The 23,029-nt window shown below is 36.0% G+C and overlaps 1 protein-coding gene across 6 annotated transcripts in view; it reads left to right on the forward strand.

Moving 5' to 3' along the window:
• The window catches only part of RTKN2 (rhotekin 2), a 143,569-nt gene that overhangs the window by 73,865 nt on the left and 46,675 nt on the right, over nt 1-23,029 (forward strand). For 3 of the 6 annotated variants that reach the window (XM_049855654.1, XM_049855655.1, XM_049855656.1), the window contains 3 exons: nt 4,931-5,096; nt 9,832-9,939; nt 11,285-21,141. In XM_049855654.1, the coding sequence (XP_049711611.1) occupies nt 4,931-5,096; nt 9,832-9,939; nt 11,285-11,823 (813 nt within the window). In that variant the 3' untranslated portion in view covers nt 11,824-21,141. Of the gene's footprint in view, nt 1-4,930; nt 5,097-9,831; nt 9,940-11,284; nt 21,143-23,029 lie in introns of those variants that run through there. The other 3 variants (XM_049855657.1, XM_049855658.1, XM_049855653.1) reach the window with 3 other exon arrangements.

The raw sequence follows: 23,029 nt of genomic DNA on the forward strand, positions 1-23,029 counted from the left end.
ACACAGTCCTAGTCATCTTTGATTTCTGGTAGCACAGATGTTTCAGGATCATCTTATACATTCCCTGATCCATGCTGGGAATCAGGCATTTCTCCGAGGGTCTCCGATTCCTTTGTAGGAAAGAATATTTACAGATCGTGGTCTGAGTGCTACAATCAAAAACCCGACCAGTCGCCATGGATATGATTCTGACCCATTTTGACCCAGTGTGTGCCAGAGTAGACCTGCGCTCCGCATGGCTTTCAGCGGCTGACTTTCTCCTGAAGCGCCTCTGGGTGGACTCAAACTCCTGGCCTTCCAGTCAGCATCCAAGCTAGGGGTGTTCATTCCAGAAGCAGACTTTTTTAAAGATCATGTAGTCACAAGTAAAATAAAAAAATTCATAAGTCTACTTCTGGTCAAGAAATTTTCCATCGTTCACAGAAATGGAGCGGTAAAGTACAGTTTTGATTCGGAATAATGAACAACCTAAAAGAAACTTTCCTTTGAATTCCTATTTGATATGTTTTGTTGTTACTTCTCCTTTGTCATGCAATCTTTTAGTTTAATAAAAAGTTTCCCGTTAATTACGTTATTCGAGATGATAAAACACAGAAGTTAAATGTTTTATTCTGCATTTTACTTGCACCTTTTGAAAACCTCTCATGTTTTAAAAATTTAGTTGTATATGGTCATCAGAATTAATGGAGTACATAGCATTTATGAGTATATTGCTGCATTGTATTCTCTAAGGAGAATATGAATGACTTCAACTCATCAGATTTTCTATGTAGCTGTTTTCATTCGAAATGGTACCTTAGCGTTATGCTAAATACACATTTCCATCTATAAAAGTCACATTTTCATTATTCAAATGTTAAATTCGTTTTAATCCTATATAGAAAGGTAGTCATAATTTGCATTAAAATGGGTGGGGGGGAACACAATTTAAGTTACAAGAATATTTCATATTTTATTATTATTTTTAATACTATCAGCAATAGAGGGTCACCCCTCCCCCCAGCACACACGTACTGTGATTCAGCTCTCAGTTAGTCTGATAGAATAGCATATCAACGATTCTTCCTGGATCTTGAGTCATTCTCTGATAGTGACAATAAGCTGTATATTGAAGATGTGGATTACATGGATCTTTCAGCTCCAAGGATGCCATTTAGGATAGCATTTTTTATGTTGTATAAATAATTACTTAAAAGAGTTAATTTACAAGGTTTTTTACCAAGTGATAGGAATGTAAAAAGACCCTATTATGACAAAATTAAAATGCTGACCATAAGTCCCATTGTAATGCACTGAAGACGCTTACGTTCCTGCACGTCTACAATGACAGGATAGACGAATTATCTCTAAGATTGCTACCAATCCTTATACAGTCATGCTCTGCATAACATCCATTCAGGCAACTTCCGAGTGCATATATGTCTGTGGTCCCATAAGGTTATAACAGAGTTCAGAAATCCTAATGGAAGAATGAGATGTAGCGAACATAACTGAACATAGCAAATGCAACCGCTTCCCACACGCAACATGTGTATTTCATGTCTCATATTCAAAGCGATTGCACTGCCAGGCGTCTAATGGTACCAAAACCCGTTGCTACCAAGTCAGTTCTGACTCATAGTGATTCTACAGGACAGAGTAGAACTGGCCCATACAGTTTCCAAGGAGGGCCTGGTGGATTCGAACTGCTGACCTTTTGGTTAGCAGCTGTAGCACTTAATCACTATGCCACCAGGGTTCCCGTATAATGGTACAGTACACTGAAAACCAAACTCATTGCTGTTGAGTCGATTCCAGCTCATACAGTATCCCATACAGCTTTGCTAAGTACAGGGAGTCCCCAGATTACGAACAAGTTCTATTCCTAAATTTATCTTTAAGTTGAATATGAGATGCAGTTTGTACCTAACATCAGCTAGTCAAGTGTTTGTCTTAGCATACAGTGTACCTTTCTGTGCATAAAAAACATTAAAGAAACACTTCCACATATACTAAAACATCTTTAAAATAATAATACAGTAATAGTAATGTTTTGATGCATATCTCAAAGTAACACTCATTTGTTGTTATGAACCTTTGTATGGGGGTTGATTTGTAACTACACATTGTACATAAGTCAGACATTCGTAACCAGGGACTGCCTGTATATAAATACATTGTTCCCACAACGTCCAAATCACATAATGTCCTATTTCACAGAATGTATCTTGGCTGTTAAAGGACACATGGCTGTATTCTTTGATACTCCAAAGGTTCTAAGTTATGTTGCAACTTTTTACAGCATACATTTTGCCCATGTGGTTTTGAATAAAAATTTCTTCCTTCAGAAATGAGCTTCTTGGGTAGTGTATATGGTGTTCACCTGCCTTTATGTACTCACTTTCAGGAAATGGTTAGCTTTTCTTCATAACTCTTTTCTACTTCTCTAATACCCCCGTAGACATCATTATACAGTGAAACGTATAAGAGCCACAACTCAACAGGACTACCTTGTTTTTCCAGGTCTCACAAGTTTTCTGCCTTTGGCATGGTGAAGTCTTACTTACTTTTCTATTGCTATTAGTGAAAATATTTGAGCGTTCCTTCTCTGACAGTTTTCTGCCTGTAAAACAGCACGGAGGCAGTGTCTGATCTCCTCTAACTTCACAAGGCGCAAGGAGAACCAAGATCAACAGCCTAGGGCTGATTCCTCTGAGGTGTAGGTCAAACATGCCTCCTCTGTCCACCATCTTTACCAATTCTGACACCAACCATCCCTCCCACAGCACTCTACTTTTCTGCTGGGTTCGATAATTTATTGCAATGACCACACAGAACTCACAAATAATACTTATAACAATTATGAGGTTTATTAGGGAATTAATAGGTTATGATTCAGGCTCAGGAACACTCAAAGATACAGTTCTTCCATCAGGACAGCCTCTTCCCAGCCATGCCCTCAGGCACACCTCTCCCTAGCCCTAGGCCTCTGCCCAAAGGCACTCAGCTTTCTCTCTCCGTGGTCCGGGAAGCCTACCACATTGTCTCCTGCTGCTAGGTCTCTGCTGTCAGGTCTCTCCTCCCACCTCTTCTCACTATCATCAGGGTTACAGCTTGCTTTCTGGCTCCTGGGTCCAGGGGCTTCTCAGTGCAGACATCCCAGGTCCAAAGGATGTGGTGGTTCCTGGCTGTTATTCCTTGCAGGTGCTGGGATTCTCCTCTCTGCTCTGGAATTGGCTCTCTTTTCAGGCAAAACTGACCAGTCTCCTTGGTGGGCCATCATTCCCCTATGACACAGTCCCACCCAATCACTTGGGTGGGAGTTACAAGACCATGGCTAGAAAGGCCACACAGGAGTAATCAATTGCACTGCACTGCCTTACACAGGTTCCAGCTTTTCAGGATTTACTGTATATGTGAGTATATAGGTCTTAGTATATGACTGTACGTACAGTCTCTCTTCATCCTTAGTCACCTTTTGGAACTGCTACCCAAAATGCTCTTCTGCCTGCATTGCATTAGGCTTAACCGTGTTCCTCTTAGAATTGCTCTGTCCAGTGGAGAAGCCACTAGTCTCAAGTGGCTGTTAGGCACTTAAAAGGTGACTGGTCTGAATTGAGATGTGCTGTAAGAGTACAGACTGAATTTGGAGGTTGCTTATGAAAAAAGAATGTAAAATGTCTCATTAATTTTTATATCGATTACATGTTAAAATGATAATATTTTAAAAACGGAACAAACAGATGGAAATAATGAGAATGTTCACACGTTGTGAAGAATGTAACCAGTGTCGCTGAACAGTTTGTATAATTGTTGAACGGGAGCCTCACCTGCTATGTAAACCTTCACTGAAAACACAATAAAATATTTTGTAAAAAAGGTAATATCTTGGATAAAAATATATATATTTTTTAATAAAATATTAAAATTAATTTCACCAGTCTCTTTTTAAAAATGTAGCCACTAGAAAAATTTTTATCGCATATGTGGCTTACATTATATTTCTATTGGACAATATTCTAGAATAATGTAAAACTCATCATTATTCAAGCAGCGAAATCCCTATTTCTGCATACTGTCTAGTTCTAGTCCAGATTTTTTCCCCACAAGATTCCTTGGCCTGAACCGCATGTAGGTGCTAGCCTGCCATGTGGCATGGCAATGCCTGCGTGTGACTTAGGAATAGACTTCTGTCTTCTACATGTAGACACGTTAAGTGTCATCATGGTATCATACACAGAGCCACTCAGAAGAAAAAGTTTGAGACAATTGACATGAATTGAAACCTTTGCCTTTGTTGTATTGTATCATTGTATCACTAAAAAAGAAAAGAATTTTAACATTGTGAAGGTTATATTGCTTTATGGATCTTTAGCTATGAGCTCTGTAAATGAATGTTACATAAAAAATAAATGTTAATGAGGAAACCTAACTGTTTTGTTGCAGGAAACATTACGTTATGGTTTTACTGCTTAAACTGATAATACTGTATTTCATGCACGAATATTAAAATAAGAAACGTGCTTTTACTGACTCTTTTATTGCTGTTGGAAATACAGTTAGCATGTAATCCACATTACAATTATGACCTGCTGTATTTGTTTTATTGCAGATTTTAAGATGTATATAAAAGACAGCAAACTCCCCCTTGAATTGAGACAGCTCGAAACAGAGGTTATGTTTTAACTTCATGTAATTTTGCATAACTGCTAGATATAGCGTGGCTTGAAACATTACCTCAGCTTTTTTAATAGAAAACATTTTTTAAAAAACCTTCTGGATTTGAGTTTGAATATTAAAACTTCTCAAAATTACATATTTTAAATTTCAGATGATCAGCAATAAGCTTATAATTACATCTGGTATAAATATGGTTGCTAAGCAATAAAACATTTGTTTGATCATTACAGAAATGTTCTCTTGTAAAACACAATTTTGTCTTAATTTTTAGGAAACTAGAATTCGGGCAATGGATAAGGATGCCAAGAAAAGAATCCATAGTTTCTCTGTCATCAACCCTGGTTCTGGACAGGCTATCACTCAGATTTTTTCAGCTGACGATAGAGAAGATCTTCAGAAGTGGATGGAAGCCTTCTGGCAGCATTTCTTTGATCTTTGTGAGTAGATGTTTGGAGTTTTTAGTAGTATATTCAGGTAGCATGAGAAGATGCACACAGCAATCTGAATATTGAAATTATAATTTTACTGTTTGGATGATCTTACTTATTTTCTTTTATGCTTTTTAATAAAATAGTAGTATATCATCAGTGTACCCTGTGCTTTTTTCTCTCAGCTACTCCCTAAAGACATACTGACTAGTTGCCCTTTGAATTTCAGCATCTCTACTTCTTACATTTCAGTTCCTGAATCCCTAAAACAACCAAACAGCGTTTTCTCAGAATATTAGGTTTTAACAGCTTAAGGCAATGTATTTTATCCAAGGGATAAGGAGCCATTTGAGAAGTAAAAAAACTTCTTCAGGATGCTGAAATGTTAAAATGTTCAGAGGAGCCTCATTTTTATGTAACCTTCTGTTAACTCCAGATTCATTATAATACCATCTTGGACATCATCCAAAGCGTTGTTTTTTTTTTTAAACTGCGCATATGGTTTTTCAGTCTCAATAATACAATCCAGTGGCACGGATTATAAAAACAATGTGATAGTCATATAATAGGGTTCTAGTATGTAAAATATGTGAAGCTCTAAAAAAAGAAAAAATATATATTTATTTTTATTTATAGTATGTAAAATATGTGAAGCTCTAATTGTTATTTCTCAACTTAAGGAGGAATTTCAAGAGAAAAATATTAAAATTTTAGCAGTTTTTTTTTTAACTGACAAACTTAACAGCTTATTTATTATATATAATTTTGTATTGAAAATGTAGAATATTAACAATGGCTATTTCTAATCAAAGTAAACCTGTTAGGTTCAACTAGTATTTTATGTTTTTAGAATGCTTTTCTATAGAATCACAAAGTAGAGAAATAACCTTGGTTTTTCAAAGCAGCCATTTCCAAACAATGAAAAGTTATTTCTCCAACTCCTAGAAATAATTCTACAGACATTTTAGGAATTCTTACTAGCTGTTTCTGGAATGTTGTGGTTACATACCTGCAGTCCTTAGGTTAATTTTTATAAGTCTGCTCTGATCCGTGTCCTGTTTAAGAATTACATTGATAGGGAGAGGGGGCAAGTAAGGGAACCAAATTTATTGTTTACCTCCCATATACCAGATGGGTTCATTTATTTCTCATAACATGCCTGTGAGGTAGAAATAGTTTTTCTCTGCTCTACAGATAAGATGAGCCCTGAGGAAGTTTCTGGTTCACTGCAGGGAACCAGAGGACCTCCTTCATGGCATTCTTGGACTCTTTAGGACTTTTTTTTCCCTTAAGTACTGTCCCTAGGCACTCAACAAATGCTCACGCACTGCATTTCTTTTTTGTAAGTTTCAGTGGATCTTAAGCGTGTAACACACAAGATAGCAGCTTCCTTTCTTTTGTTGATCACAGCTGAAATTTTAACTCCTTTCCTAAATGCTTTGATTTAGATGGTCTGTCATACAAAGACATTATTATTTTTAGAAATGATTCTGGTATTTTATAATTTTTATATGCATAAAAACAGGAAGGAAAGGGGTAAGTGAAGGCAGAACTACAGAAACGTTGTAGTCTGGACACCAGCTACAACTTGATTATGATCTCATGTTTTCATTCCCTAAGTTTATGTGAAATAATTTATCATGCTAAAGTAAGCAGTTGGAGGGATAAGAATCTCATGACATTTTTGTACTGTCAAAGTAATAAGAAAGTGATGACAACTGAGTTCTCAAGTCTGGTTATTTCTTTAATATTTAATGCTTCTTGAATAAAATCTGCCAATCTACTTAATTCTTAAAGTACAAATTGTATCTCAACTGTTCCTTACTATTATGTTTACACTTTAGAATTCATTGTGCTTGGAGAAATGGAAGGAAAGATGGAAGCATATAAACTGTCCTAAAAATTGACTTATATTTTAAAATCTTTTACGCAGGAGCCCTGGTGATGCAGTGGTTAAGTGCTCAGCTGCTAACCAAAAGGTTGGAGGTTTGAACCCATCAGCTGCTCTGGAAGAAAGATGTGGCAGTCTGCTTCCATAAAGATTATAGCCTCAGAAACCCAATAGGACAGTCTGCTCTGGCCTATAGAAGGTCGATATAAATTGGAGTCGACAGCAACAGATTTATGTTCCTAGTGGTAGATAGGTGTAATCTCTTGTGATCTTAGTTGAAGTATGGTGTTTAGAGCAAAGTAGAAGATAGATAGTCAGGGAAAAATAAAGTAAGAGTAATTTAATATTTGGACCAGTGTTCAATTCTTTGGTCCCACTTTAAGAGTGAAAAACCAGGAAGGTGATATAAATAGAAATCATAAGGAAACATTGAGAAAACTAGGTTCAGTTATACTAGAGGAGAACAGAAGGGGTGGTGATGGTGGGGATGAGAGAAAATGATAAAAAATTATAAGGAAACATTGAGAAAACTAGGTTCAGTTATACTAGAGAAGAACAGAAGGGGTGGTGATGGTGGGAATGAGAGAAAATAATAGCTGTCTTTAATATTTAAGAGCTAACAAACATGTAAAAGAGGAATGATGCTTGTTCTGGATAGTCAGAAGGGGTGGAATTAAGAATGATGGTTCAAAGATACAGAAAGTTAAAATAGATTTGGAACATTAACTTTTCCCCAAATATTTAATAATATAAATAATATATTGTTTTGTAGATGTATTATAAACAATACAAATATTGAGTTCCATTAGCGGCTTAGCATAATGGATTGTTTTGACTGGGAACATTATAACAATAAAGAGTGTTGTGGGAAACATTTTCTTTGTATACATCGTTATGTGAGTAAAACATATCCATTTAATATTTCAGATTGGGCCTTTGTTTTCGTGTTAGCATACTGACTATCACATATAACTATGCATACTAATTTATTCACTGGCAAAATAAATGTTCCAATTGTAAAGTCTTGACCAGTGAACATGCCACATTTGCACCTCTGACTTCAGTAACACACAGGATAATGTGGCATTATATTCCAATTTTCAACATGGTTGGTATTCTGCTACAAGCTTAAGAGTGAGAGGCTTTCATCTATCAACAAAGAGAAAATACTGTACCTTATAATTTGTCTAAGAATGTGACAGAAAAATATTTGCTAGTCTAAAATCTTTCATTATTTTTCCATTAGATAAAGGTTTTTTGTTTTGTTTTATGTCCCCAGGAAGTAAAATCTGGCTTTTATATATTTATCTAAAAAAGGAAGTAGAGGGGAGGAATTAGTTATTAGATCTCAGATCCTACTAGATTTGAAGCCTTATACTGAGGGTTTTATTCCTTTTATGAGTTGCTATGTGGGCTATTTGAAATTTTTACTTAGAAGTAGATAAAATATAAGTATATTCTGTACTTAGCATTGTAACAAGACACACTGTAAGGTTTTTGTTTCTGAGCTATTCAAGGTGATGAATTTTTAACTTATGCTTGTGCTACTGTGACTAATTGTTAGACTAAAAACAATATAAACAAATAGATAATTTGACTAAAAATGTAATGTCTTTAATTTTTAAGCCATGGAAAATTAGTTGGATATTGAATATGAATATTGAGAACATAAAAGACAGAGAATTATAGATCATAAATCAGTCTAAAAAGGCACGTATATGTATTATATTTACTTTTCTACTAGTATAAATCGGGTATAAGAATGGGGAACCTCAGTAATTTATAATACATAGTATCTATCTATTGCCGTCGAGCCGATTCCGACTCATAGTGACCCTATAGGACAGGGTAGAGCTGCCCCATAGAGTTTCCAAGGAGTGCCAGGCGGATTTGAACTGCGGACCTCTTGGTTAACAGCTGTAGCACTTAACCACTACACCACCAGGGTTTCCATGTGATATATAGGCACATTGTATCTATTACCTTTGCTGTCTATCATGCAGGTACATAATAAGTATGTGAAAGATTAAATTTTTTTATATCTAATCAGGAGAAATAATCTGAGGATTTTATTTTAAGATGAAAATAATAAAACATAATTTAAAAGAAAATAATATTTACCACATTTACTTAACTTACTAGTTGAAACCAATTATTCAAGAGCATTTTTTTCCTTATTCTAAATTCATAATGACTTTAAAGTATCTTTCCTAAAATAAATTAGACCCAGTTCGTATTTCATTGAGTGATATATCTTTATAGTGATAGGCTTTTATGAGTATCTTTTACTTAAGTGGAAATACAGTGTTTTTCTAGAATTAAGTAATCTTTAAAAGTATGATGATCATCTTAAAGAGAATAATTGTTAAATAATTATTTCTTAATTAAATTTTTCACAGTTAAAAACTGTTTTTGAGATCCACCACTCGTTTTTTCTACTTCCTTCTACATAATTATATTCCAGTGGATTGTTTACCTTCCAGCTGCCTTAAATACTGCATGTTTTTACTGAATATTTAAAAGAAGAGGACCTTTTCAAACCTTTACCATAAGTAGAAATTTTCGAGTAATTAGTGAAACGGTTTAGTATTTAACAGCCTAGAGATCTTAGCTTAATATCTGTACACAGAATTTTATTTTTTAAATAGATTACCTTTATCTCTTGACTTGGACTTTGAAATTATAGGTAGTACTAAGTTTTTGTGGAAGCTTGCTTAAGCAGTACTTTACAAATTTACTGTTATTTGTTTTAACAAAAAAAGGTGTTTATATTTGTTGAAAATGGAATTTATATCTTCACATTTATGTTTAAACCCAATGCCTTCCTTTTTATGGTTTTTTTATGGTTCTTAGGCCAGTGGAAGCACTGTTGTGAAGAATTTATGAAAATTGAGATTATGTCACCAAGGAAACCACCTTTGTTCTTGACAAAAGAGGCGACCTCAGTCTACCATGATATGAGTAAGTGGGGTTTGTCTTTCTAAGCTGCAGGGTAACAAAAACAACATTGTCCATATTCAAGCAGCTTATTCTATTGACATTAAAATGCTAACATTTTCAGGGCACAGTCAAAATGAATGAAAAAAGACTGTGATTATAGACTAAGGAATTCATGTTTAATAGATGAATTAATACAAAATTAATGAATACACATTTTTTATAGTTTGAATGCTTAAGATCAAACAAAAACTTTAAGGCTTCAAAATGAATAAAGGTGCAGTGGAAATAAATACCAGCTGAGGAGCTGATGAAAATTCTGAAAATGTAAGCTTATAGATTCTAAAATATGGTCATGTTCATTTTTCTGTATTTTATTAAATTTCTTTTTAAGTAGTCTTCTAAATGAATATTAATGAATGGAAGCTTTCATCTCAGTCCAAAAAAATTGGTTAAGTTTAATACTTAGGAAAATTTAAAATTTTTATACTCATTAATATTCCATTTTTCCACATATCAAAGGGGGTTTATTTATCTTTGTAGGGTTGTCTCATTTAATGTGTTGTGAACAAGCACAAGTCACTGCTAAATTCTAGTCTAATTTGTCTCTAATGTACCTATACTCACATATACTTTAAGATGTTAGATTAAATATGATAAATTTGGATTTATACATTTGGAAATACCAATGATTCATTTAATAAAGATATTTATCTTTCTTCTCTTATTTTTCCCAAAGAAAATTTCAACCCACACCCTTATCATCACCACAGTAATATCAGAGCTTTACCTATTTTTCTGTTTTGTTTTTTTTTTTTTCCACTCTATTTCCTGGTTTGGGGTTTTTTGTTCTTTTGTTTTTTTCCCCTTTTAAAATAAATTTTGCTGGTTTACAGGAAATAATCCTAATCCAATTTCAGTAGTCCTGGTTTTTATATCAGACTTTTGTAAAAAAAGGGAATGCACTCTTACATAGAAGTCAGAATAGGTTTTAAGTCCAAGAAAAGTTATCTAATAAATACTTAATTTATAGAACCAAAAAAAAAAAAATACTCATCTAACTCCACTCTTTTGCAACCTAGATTTTACTCATTTGTTTAGGAATGTGTGTGTATAGATAGATAGATAGGCAGGTAGGTAGGTAGGTGGGTGGGTGGGTAGGTAGGTAGAACAAAAAATCTCTCCCTAATATTTGGTTATATTTCATGTAGTTATTTTTAAAAGTAAGTGTTTCATTGCTTATGCTAGTCTAAATTTTTGATGACCATTACACTAGTACAGTTGTTTAGAAAAAAATAACTTATTCAGGTAAAAAAGTGTATACTGCTTTTGAATTTTTCCCATGTATTTTTTCCTAAAATTAATATAGGCATTGATTCTCCTATGAAACTTGAAAGTTTAACTGATATAATACAAAAGAAAATTGAAGAGACGAATGGACAGTTCCCTGTTGGTCAGCATGAAGAGTCCTCGCCACCTCCATGGGCCTCACTCTTTGATGGTAATCATCAAATGGTTGTCATTCAGAAAAAAGTATTATCTCCTGGAAGTGAGCAGTTACATGACGGGAAAGGGAAAAAGAGACGGGCTCCCCTTCCTCCTTCTGATAAACCTCCATTCAGCTTAAAAACGCAATCCAGCATAGATCAATTGGTTAAGGACAAGTGGGGAAAAACTAGTGTATCTCGGACCTCGCCATTGGATGCCAAATTATCGACTCTAATGCATCACCTGCAGAAACCAGTGGCTGCTCCTCGAAAACTTCTTCCTGCCAGGAAAAAGAGTTTAACTGACAGTGAGCACACAGACACTAAAGCCAGTTTTGAAGCCAAGCCAGTGCCAGCTCCAAGGCAGAAATCCATCAAAGACATTTTGGATCCTAGATCATGGTTGCAGGCACAAGTATAGAAAACTCTTAATGTGTAAAACATTTATCAAAATCTATAACCGTGAGGTTTAATTCAGAGGCATTATAGATGTAATGACATGTAATTATGTAGGTAAATGTGACAGTGATTTACATCAATGATTAATAATCTACTAGTTATAGAAAAAAATGTGAGTGATTTCCCCAGCAAAGTGCAAGAGGCAGTTCCTAGACAATATCCTAATTGTTGGAAGGGTTAATGTATTCCTAAATTAGTACCAGGAAGTGAACAAGAACTACGCAGAAAAAAGCATTCAAATTTCTTTTAGGGAGAGACTGTCTAGTAATTTAAAATGTGTTAAATATGAGCTATATTCTCATTGTGAGAATTTTAATAGTAATGGAATGTTTCGAATGTTTTATTCAAGCCACAAATTATAAAATCCACCGAAGAAAATTTCTTCTTAGCATTCTGGAATTCTCATCTAATGGTTCACTGGCTCTCATCTATTGTTCAGCTTGGTAGTTTATAGGCCTGACCTTTTTAAATTCCTGGGATACATTTTGGAATATTAAATTCTTCCATCTTTAAAGAGAATTTTAACATGTTGTTCAAACTTGTTTCCTTGACGAGCCCTGAAATCCTGTTATTAACTCTTATTAGTGAAGCATAACATTTATTAGTTTAGAAGAATGATAGATGAAATATTTTTTACATCCACTTTTCTATGTGTGATGCTAATGTCCATTGTGACTTTGGAATTTGGGGAAGTGGGTAGCTGATTAACGCCTTAAGATCCATTTAATACTTATTTTAAAAGCAGATAGCAAATTCAAAAATAACAAAAAATTTGGCCATGATAATAATTTTCAGGGTTCATCTTTTTTTTTTTCTTAATTACCGTATGCTTATGCAATTAACGCGCACCCTCTGTGTTTGTTTGCCAGCCATGCATCTTCCCCCTCCCCCAACCATGAGGTATTTTCATAAGCACACTATCCTTTTTTTTTTTTTTTTAACAGCAACTTGGAAGAGAATTGGCATGGCAGCCTTGTGAGGGAGCCTCGCAGGGGAAGGGCGTGGCCCACAAACACACAGGCATTATTTCCATAAAAATACAGTAGATGTCAGCTATTGATATTATTCATTTAAAGTCATATTTTTACAATAGTGACATAGGAATCATTTCCATAGGGGGTAATTTCCATAGCAACTAATCATAGTGACCCAAACAGGATTATGAAATGGAGTGAGGAGTAAATAGCAAGAAGATGAAATTTCATTTCTTACAATAATGCTTCTTGTAAACAAGAGCTTAACAGTTTGAAAATCTAATCAGAATTTCCAAATAAAGCAGTTTCCATAAGATGTCACCAACAACACTAAATCTCAAATCACACCAAACCCTAAATGTCATTGGAAGAAATAAAAATAAATGAATTAAATTACTGCTCTACGTGTAATATTTAGAGATCTTTTTAAAGCTAGCAAGAGCTCTATTTGGATCAGAACTACATTATTTTAAAGTAAAATGAATACTTGTCAAAAATAACTTAATAATTGAACCTTTTGTTATTTTTAGACATGTCTTTTTTTTTCCCCTGCTTATGTAGAATGACGTAACTGCTATATTACTTTTGTGTTTGCCCAGGACTCCTGGTAAAAATTGGGACTCAAGGGAGTAATGATACAAAAGGTCTATTGTGACTGGCAACACCAGGATAGACTTGGTGAGAAGCAAACCGTAATATTTGCCCAGTTTTAGAGACAGTCACACGTATGAAAACTTTAAAAAGTAGGATTAATTTACTTTTCTAGCCAGAAAGATCTCATAAATTTCTGGTGCAATTGCCATTCCAGCAAATGACGTATTAAAAATCAAAAGGATATTATTTGTTTATTTTTTAAACCTCAGTGCTGTTTTTGACAGCATTTGTGCTTGTTGTTGCCACTAAATTATGGAGCTAGAAGATGCTGCAGGCAAAATTGTTTCTGAAACTGGCATCCAAGGAATTCTTTTTTTCATAGTTGGTGCCTTCTTTTATAATGAGTCAGTATTTTAACTTCCAAACTATATTCTTGTCATTTTTCCTCATGCAGATTTTAGCAGAAAGAATTTAAGTAAATCAAGGAAGAAAATATATTCATAGAGAACTTACTGAGCAGTTGTAGTTGTGTCCTCAGTGTGGAAACTCTGGAACAGGACTGAAACCGTTCTTCTTGGATCCATGTAGGTGAAGCCTGACCAAGGACTACCCACCTCCACCCTTGAAAACAATGCTGTTTGTTTGTTTCTGGGAGATCCATCTTACTGCATGCTACAAAGCCTTGGAAATCATCCTGAAGCTCTTAGCTGCAGGTCTTCAGGCCATAAAAAAACAGTCGTCCAGTCGATTCCAATGCATGGTGACCCCGTGTTGCAGAGTAGAACTCGGCTTCATGGAGTTTTCAAAGTCTATGACCTTTCTGTAGCAGATCTTCAGTCCCTTCTTCCTAGGAGCCTCTGGGTGGGTTCAAACCACTTACCTTTCAGTTAGTAGTTCAACTGCGCTGTCCGAGGACTCTTCTTTGAACATAAATAAATTAAAAAAAAAAAAAACCCAAACCCATTGCTGTCAAGTCCTAGAACTGCCCCATAGGGTTTCCAAGGAGGGACTGGTGGATTCGAACTGTCCAACTTTTGGTTAGGAACAGAACTTCTGACCACTACGCCACCAGGGCTCCTCTTTGACAATGTTGTTGTTGTCGTTAGGTGCCACTGAGTCCGTTCTTACTCATAGCGATCCTATATACAACAGAATGAAACACTGCCCCGTTCTGCACCATCCTTACAATTATTGCTATGCTTGAGCCCATTGTTGCATCCGCTGGGTCAAACCATCTCATTGAGGGTCTTCCTCTTTTTCACTGACCCTCTACTTTACCAAGCATGATGTCTTTCTCCAGTGACTGTGCCCTCCTGCTAACATGTCCAAAGTATGTGAGACATTGTCTCCCCATCCTTGCTTCTAAGGAGCATTCTGGTTGTACTTCTTCCAAGACAGATTTGTTCGTTCTTTTGGCAGTCCATGGTATATTCAATACTCTTAAACAACACCCCAATTCAAAGGCATCAGTTCTTCAGTCTTCCTTATTCATAATCTAGCTTTCGCATGTGTATGAGGCAATTGAAAACATCATGGCTTGGGTCAGGCGCACCTTAGCCCTCAAGGTGACATCTTTGCTTTGAACACTTAAAAGAGGTCTTTTGCAGCAGATTTGCCCAATGCAATGCATCTTCTGATTTCTTGACTGCTGCTTGCATGGGTGTTGATTGTGGATCCAAGTGAAATGAAATCCTTGACAACCTCAATCTTTTCTCCGTTTATCATGACGTTGATTATTGGTCCAGTTGTGAGGATTTTTGTTTTCTTTATGTTTAGGTGTAATCCATAGTGATGGTTGTGGTCTTTGATCTTCATCAGTAAGTCCTTTAAGTCCTCTTCACTTTCAGCAAGCAAGGTTGTGTCATCTGCATATTGCAGGTCATTAATAAGTCTTCCTCCAATCCTGATGCCCTGTTCTTCTTCATATAGTCCAGCTTTTCAGATTATTTGCTCAGCATACAGGTTGAATAGGTATCGTGAAAGAATACAACCCTGACACATACCTTTCCTGACTTTAAACGATGCAGTATCCCCTTGTTCTCTTCGAACGTCTGCCTCTTGATCCATGTACAGATTCCTCATGAGCACAATTAAGTGTTCCGGAATTCCCATTCTCCCCAATGTTATCCATAATTTGTTATGATCCATAGTCATTAAAACACAGGTAAACATGTTTCCGGTGTTCTCTGCTTTTCAGCCATGATCCATCTGACATCAGTAATGATACTCCTCGTTCCACATCCTCTTCTAAATCCAACTTGAATTTCTGGCATTTCCCTGTCAGTATACTGCTGTAGCCACTTTTGAATGATCTTCAGCAAAATTTTGCTTGCATCTGATATTAATGATATTGTTTGATAATCTCCACATTTGGTTGGATCACCTTCTTGGGAATAGGCATAAACATGGATCTCTTCCAGTCGGTTGGCCAGGTAACTGTCTAACAGCGCTGCATCTGTTTGTTGAAACATTTCAATTGGTATTCTCTCAGTTCCTGGAGTGTTGTTTTTTGCCAGTCCCTTCAGGGCAGCTTGGACTTTTCCTTCAGTACCATCTATTCCTGATCATATGTTACCTCCTGAGGTGGATGACCAATTCTTTTTGGCAGGGTAACTCTGTATTCCTTACATCTTCTTTTGATGCTTCCTGTGTCGTTTAATAGTTTCCCCATAGAATCCTTCGGTATTGCAACTCAAGGCTGGAATTTTTTCTTCAGTTCTTTCAGCTTGAGAAATGCTAAACGTGTTCTTCCCTTTTGGTTTTCTATCTCCAGGTCTTTGCACGTGTCATCATAATACTTTGGCTTCTCAAGCCACCCTTTGAAATATTCTGTTCAACTCTTTTAGTTCATCATTTCTTCCTTTTGCTTTAGCTACTCAGCATTCAAGAACAAGTTTTAGAGTCTCTTCTGATATCCATTTTGGTCTTTTCTTTCTCTCCTGTCTTTTTAATGACCTCTTGCTTTCTTCATGTATGATGTCCTTGATGTCATTCTACAACTCATCTGGTCTTCGGTCGTTCGTGTTCAATGCATCAAATCTATTCTAAGTTCAGCTGGGATATGCTCAAGGTCATAGTTTGGCTCTTATGGACTTTTCTAATTTTCTTCACTTTCAGCTTGAACTTGCGTATGAGTAATTGATGGTCTGATCCGAAGTCAGCCCCTTGCCTTGTTCTGAATGATGGTATTGAGCTTTTCCATTGTCTTCCTTCCACAGATGTAGTCAATTTGATTCCTGTGTATTCATTCTGGTGAGGTCCATGTGTATAGTGGCCATTAATGTTGGTGAAAAAAGGTATTTGCAACTTAGAAGTCACTGGTCTTGCAAAATTCAATCATGCAATCTCCAGCATCGTTTCTGTTACCAGGGCCATATTTTCCAACCTACCGATCCTTCTTTTTTACAGCTTTCGTACCCAATCACCAGTAATTATTAGTGCATCCTGATTGCATGTTTGATGAATTTCAGACTGCAGAAGTTGGTAAAAATCTTCAATTTCTTCATCTTTGGCCTTAGTGGCTGGTGCGTAAATTTGAATAATAGTCATATATACTGGTCTTTCTTACAGGTGTATAAATATTATCCTAATACTGACAGCACGGTTCTTCAGGATAGATCTTGAAATGTTCTTTTTGATGATGAATGCAATATCATTCCTCTTCAAGCTGTCATTCCTGGTATAGCAGACCATATGGTTGTCCAATTCAAAATGACTAATACCACTCCACTTTAGCTCACTAATGTCTAGGATATCGATCTTTATGCATCTCATTTCATTTTTAATGATTTCCAATTTTCCTAGATTCATACTTTGTACATTACAGGTTCCATTTCTTAATGGATTTTGCAGCTGTTTCTTCCCATTTTGCGTCGTGTCTCATCAGCAAATGAAGGTCCTGAAGCCTTGTCTCCATCCGTATCGTTAAGGTCAACTCTACTTTGAGGAGGCAGTTCTTCCCCAGCGGTATTTTGAGTGCCTTGCAACCTGTCAGTTTGTCATACTGTGAGGGTTTGTGTGTTGCTGTGATACTGGACGCAATGCCACCAGTATTGAGATACCAGCAGGGTCACCCATGGAGGACAGCTTTCAGCTGAGCTTACAGACTAAGACAGACTAGAAAGAGGAACCCCAGTGGTCTTCTTCTGAAAAGAACTAGCCAATGAAAACCTTCTTAATAGCAGCAGAGCATTGTCTCTTTGACCATAGATAAATGCTAGTTCACTCCCCCACAAAAGGTATTTATAAAACCAAGTTGGCTTTTTTCTTCTTTTTTACTCTTTCTCATTATTTTTTACAATTAAAAAAATTATCTCAAAATATTGAGTTAAACACTTTGTCAAGGAGTTAATCAAAAGAAGTATTTGTTTTCTCATTTGCTAAACCAGAAGTTTATAACAGAAAAATATGTCAGGTAGTAAAAGATGTTTCAGTTTTTTATGAGCTGGCTTTTCACATTCCGTGTTTGCCCTTTTAATTTGTTTCTTGATACAGGATGACGATAAACTTGAAACAAAGAGTTAGCAGTCAGATCTTGATAATAATATTACAATTGGAGAAACATAATAGAAACAATAGGTATTTCATGCTTTCATGATAATTCTGCTGATCTGAAGATAATGTTTTAGACAATTGCATTTACATTTCAAGCACAGGGATATAAATTACTTAGAACAGAATTAAAATAGACTTATTCTTCATTGCTGCAAAGTGATAAGCTTCTTTTCAAACATCTTGCAAGGGCAAAGATGGCATTTTGTTAGTATAAACCTCCTAAGGTAAACAGTCTTTCAAAAATATCAGGCATGCCAACTCTTGCTGAGTTTTGTTAAATCCTCCTTAGCTGTCTGCAGTGCCCCATGACCTCTTTTAAATGGGTGTGAATGGATGTGGAAAACTAAATCCATTTATTATAAATGCCTTTTCTTTACCCTTTAGGGTCCTACTAAATGTATTTTACCTGGTATTATTTATTAAAAATGGAAGCCACCGTGATTTAGAGACAACTCATGTAAGGTAGGTTAAGCAGTCAAGTATTTCTTCAGGCTTGTGTTCAACACCTCAGCCACCTACCGAGAAGTTAATTAATTTAGTCCAAAATGGAATTATAGGGCAGTTTGGTGCAATTTTATGTTAAATGCCATTTGAATGTAATCACCTGTGTTACCACAAATGTGGAATGGTACTAGATACAGACTGCAGCACCACAAACAAGAAGAGAAGCGCTTTTGCAGGAAAAAATGTCCCTATGGCTAGAATTTATCAGAATGCATTGTCTTTTTAAAGAATGAATTATTGAACAGTAATAAAACTTTAACTGATGACCATTTATATTCTAGTAGTTATCTTCAGTATTCTGTTAGTCTTAAACTGTAATGTAGATAGAGTTGATTTTTGCACTTAATTTTAGGGGCGTTAACTATTTTTAAAATGTTTACATGTTTATGTGTAATTGCTTCTGTTTCATTGCTAATGGTTATATGAAAACGGTTTATTCTGGATCATGCGTATTTTTAGTTAACCCTAGGAAGAATGCCACCTTTGAATTATTAAAAGACAAGATTACATTTAAAAATAAATTAGGGTAAATAACATATTTTCTATGACAACCACTTGTGTAATTTGCATTGTTTGTAATTTTTATTTTTTAATTGAATGTGGTCATACTTCTGCATTAAAAAGTATTATATCATGGACGTACATTTTCTTAAAGCACCAGAGATATTTGGTAAGGAGGCCGATGTCACGTGATTACAGCTTCTCTAAATTAGAACTGATGGATGAAGATATTTTCTAGCATGTTTCCCTGGGATACCCTGTTAGGGCTAGACTGATGGAAGCAAAGGCGCGTTGGAATCAGTTTAACCAGAGAAAGACACACCCAATAACTGGGACTAGTTATTATACGACTAATATCCTGATATCCTTGGTATAATTAACATGGATAAAATGTTTGCATATAATCATTCTTACAGTATACTCTTTTAAAAATTCATTGTTGTAACCTTTCTTTTAGTTTAGTGATCCAGAATTTCCCCAGAGCTTAAGTCACTCTGATAATAAATTAGGCACCTAGAATAGTCAGTCACCATTAGCCACAAGGAGACTCCTTATTTTAATGTCCCTTCCTCAGTACTTAATTTATTCCCATGGAGCACCTCGGGAGGGGGAGAGAAATGAGTGAGGCTGCCTCGGTTATGTTGCATTTTATTTCTAAATCTGTAGTAGAACTAAAAATATTTAACATATCTTTTTAGAAAGACTTCCTTTTCTCAATGTATCCAGGTAAACTAAGTACCCTTAAGTTTCGGTTAGGAAAAAAAAAAAAAACTATTACAGAAATAGTAAGATTTTTATTTATCTGAGTATAGGAAAAAATACCAGTCCTGGCATGCTTGATAACTAGAAAGCTGGGCGAGATCATTTCAAATTTTACTACAATTTGTATCGTACTTTAAATTAAAGCAGTTCTCCATTACTGGACATTTTGATCAGATTTTATAGAAGAATCCTGATCAAAAGGGGGAAATGCAGAACAGAATTTCTAATTCTTATGGAATCCAGATTTCTGGAGCCGTTGAGTCTGGATGAACCCATGAAACTATTGCCCTGAGATAAACTTTAAACCAAAAATATCCTTGAAGCCTTCTTAAAACCAAACAACAGTTTACCCAAATAGTAAAAAATGTCTGCTGTGAACATTATGCTCTTTTAAGAACTATCTGTATGGGATGTAATTGATAATAGCAACTCGAAAGATTAGCTAGGAACCTTAGAGGGCAGTGAATTTTTGTTAATGGAGGAAGAACAACTCAGAAAAGGCAGGTGAGAATGACGGTACAACTCAAAGAATATGATCAATGTCACTGAATTGTGCTTGTAGAAACTTGAGTTGTATTTTTGCTGTGTATATTCTCAACAACAACAAAATAAAATTATATAAGAAATTTATAGCAGTTTGCTTTTAAAGATATGATAGTCTCTTAATGTGACTACTAAAGGAGAGGCAGATTGAAAAGATCTTGAATATATATAATTATGCTGTTTTATAAGCATGTTTCAAGATATCAGAATAAATTGTTTTGTTGAAAATGTGTTGTGTATCAAATATTTTTAATCTACCGTTATGGATTGAATTTTGTCCTCCAAAAATATGTGTCAACTTGGCTAGGCCATGATTCCCTGTTTTGTGTGGTTGTTCTCCATTTTGTGATCTGATGTGATTGTCCTGTGTGTTATAAATCCTAATCTCTGTGTTGTTAATGAAGCAGGATTAGAGGCAGTTATGTTATGAGGCAGGACTCAATCTACAAGATTAGGTTGTGTCTTAAATCAATCTCTTTTACAATATAAAAGAGAGATGTGAGCAGAGAGGGCCCTCTCATACCACCAAGAAAGCAGTGCCGGGAGCAGAGCGTATCCTTTGGACCTGGGGTTCCCGCACTGAGAAGATCCTAGACCAGGGGAAGATTGATGACAAGGACCTTCCCCCAGAACCAACAGAGAGAGAAAGCCTTCACCTAGAGCTGGCACCCTGAATTTGGACTTCTAGCCTCCTAAACTGTGAGAGAATAAATTTCTCTTTGTTAAAGTCACCCACTTGTGGTATTTCTGTTATAGCTGCACTAGATAACAAAGACATCCACTCAAAAGAAAAGAAATTGGTATCCAGTGAATGAATACATTTTTGTTAACAGTCTTAATAAACATATTTTAATTAATTGTGGCAATTTTACAGTTTTCTATTAAGTGGTAGAAGAGTATTAAGAGGAGTTATTCACTTACCTCAAATATTAAAACATACATATACACACACACATACAGTTTGAGTCTTCAAATCAGGTATTTTCAATTATTTTTTTTAAATAGTTTAAAAATATGTTGGCACTGCAAGCAGAATATAAGTCCAAACCTCTTTCCACACCTTGCAGAAGTTATTGCAACCCAGCTCCAGCCTGCCATACCCTGCTAGGCACGTTACACTCTTGCCGCTCTGAGGTTTTGGACATTGCCTAAACGGCCTGTACAGTTTCTGCTTGTTCATCGTTTTCTTATACTATTATGTTTTCTTAGAATGCCTTTCCCCTCTTTCTTCATGCAACCTTCCCCTAACCCACAGTCAACAAACTTTGTTCATTCTTCACATGGTTTGTTGTTTCCATCAAGTCAGTTTCGACTCATGGCAACCTTTATGTACAATGGAATGAAACTTTGCCCAGTCCTGTGCTATCTTCATGATCCCATTGTTATGGCTATTTTGTCAACTCATCTGTGTTGGTTATCTAGTGCTGCTATAACAGAAATACCACAAGTGGATGGCTTTACCAAAGAGAAACTTATTCTCTCACAGTTTAGGAGGCTAGAAGTCCGAATTCAGGGTGCCAGGTCCAGGGGAAGGCTTTCTTTCTATTGGACCTGGGGGAAGGTTCTTTTCATCAGTCTTCCCTGGTCGAGGAGCTTCTTAGCGCAGGTACCCCAGGTCCAAAGAACACACTATTCTCCTGGCTCTTGTTTTTTGGTGGTATGAGATCCCCCATGCCTCTCTGCTCACTTCTCCCTTTTATATCCCAAAGGAGATTGGACACAACCTAATCTTGTAGATTGATTCCTGCCTCATTAACGTAACTGCCTCTAATCCTGCCTCATTGACATCATAGAGGTAGGATTTATAGCACACAGGATAATCACATCAGATGATAAATGGTAGACAATCATGCAATACTGGGAATCATGGCCTAGCCAAGTTGGAAGACACAATCCAATCCATGACACTATCCCACTGAGGTTTTCCCTTGTTTTCACTTACTCTTTACCTAACAAGATGTCCTTTTCTAGCAATTGGTCTTTTCTGATGACCTGTCCAAAGTATGTGAGCCCAAATCTCACCATCCTCGCTTCTAAGGAGCATTCTGGTTATATTTACTCAAAATGGTAGCACCTCTAAATTTGCCAAGACTACACATCCTCCTCATCCCCTCCACATAGGTGGAGTTATACTCCCTTTGTGCTTTATATCTCTTATCTATATCCTAAGCCCTTGTTTATATTTCTATGTTCCCCTGTGTATTGGTTTTGTGGATTTATTCCCTGTGCAACAACTTACCATAAACTTAGCAACTTAATACAACACCCATTTATTATCTCACATTTCTGTAGGTCAGAAATTTGAGTGAATTCAGATGGATTCTCAGGATCTCACAAGGCTGAAATCAACGTGTTGGTCAGCTCTGGGGCTGGAGGGCAGGGGAGGGTGGAATTCTTTTCTAGGTTTATTCAGGTTGTTGGCAAAATTCAGTTCCTTGAGGTTGTAGGACTGGCTGTTGGACAGGGGTCGCTCTCAGCTCCTAGATACCACTGTTCAGTCCTTGCACCTGGTCACTTCAATTTCAGTGCAAGTAGATTCAGATCAAATTCTTCTTGTGCTCTCAGTCTCTGACTTTCCCGTCTGCTACCAGCTGGATTCCTGTGATTAGGTGAGGCCCACCGAGATAATCTCTCTTTTGATTACTTCAGAGCCCACTGATTAGTAAACTTAACTACATCCAGAATATCCCTTGTGTGTGTAATGTAACATAATCAAGGGCATGATATCTCATCATG

This window comes from Elephas maximus, chromosome 16, assembly GCF_024166365.1.
Source record: "Elephas maximus indicus isolate mEleMax1 chromosome 16, mEleMax1 primary haplotype, whole genome shotgun sequence".
Lineage (NCBI taxonomy): Eukaryota > Metazoa > Chordata > Mammalia > Proboscidea > Elephantidae > Elephas > Elephas maximus.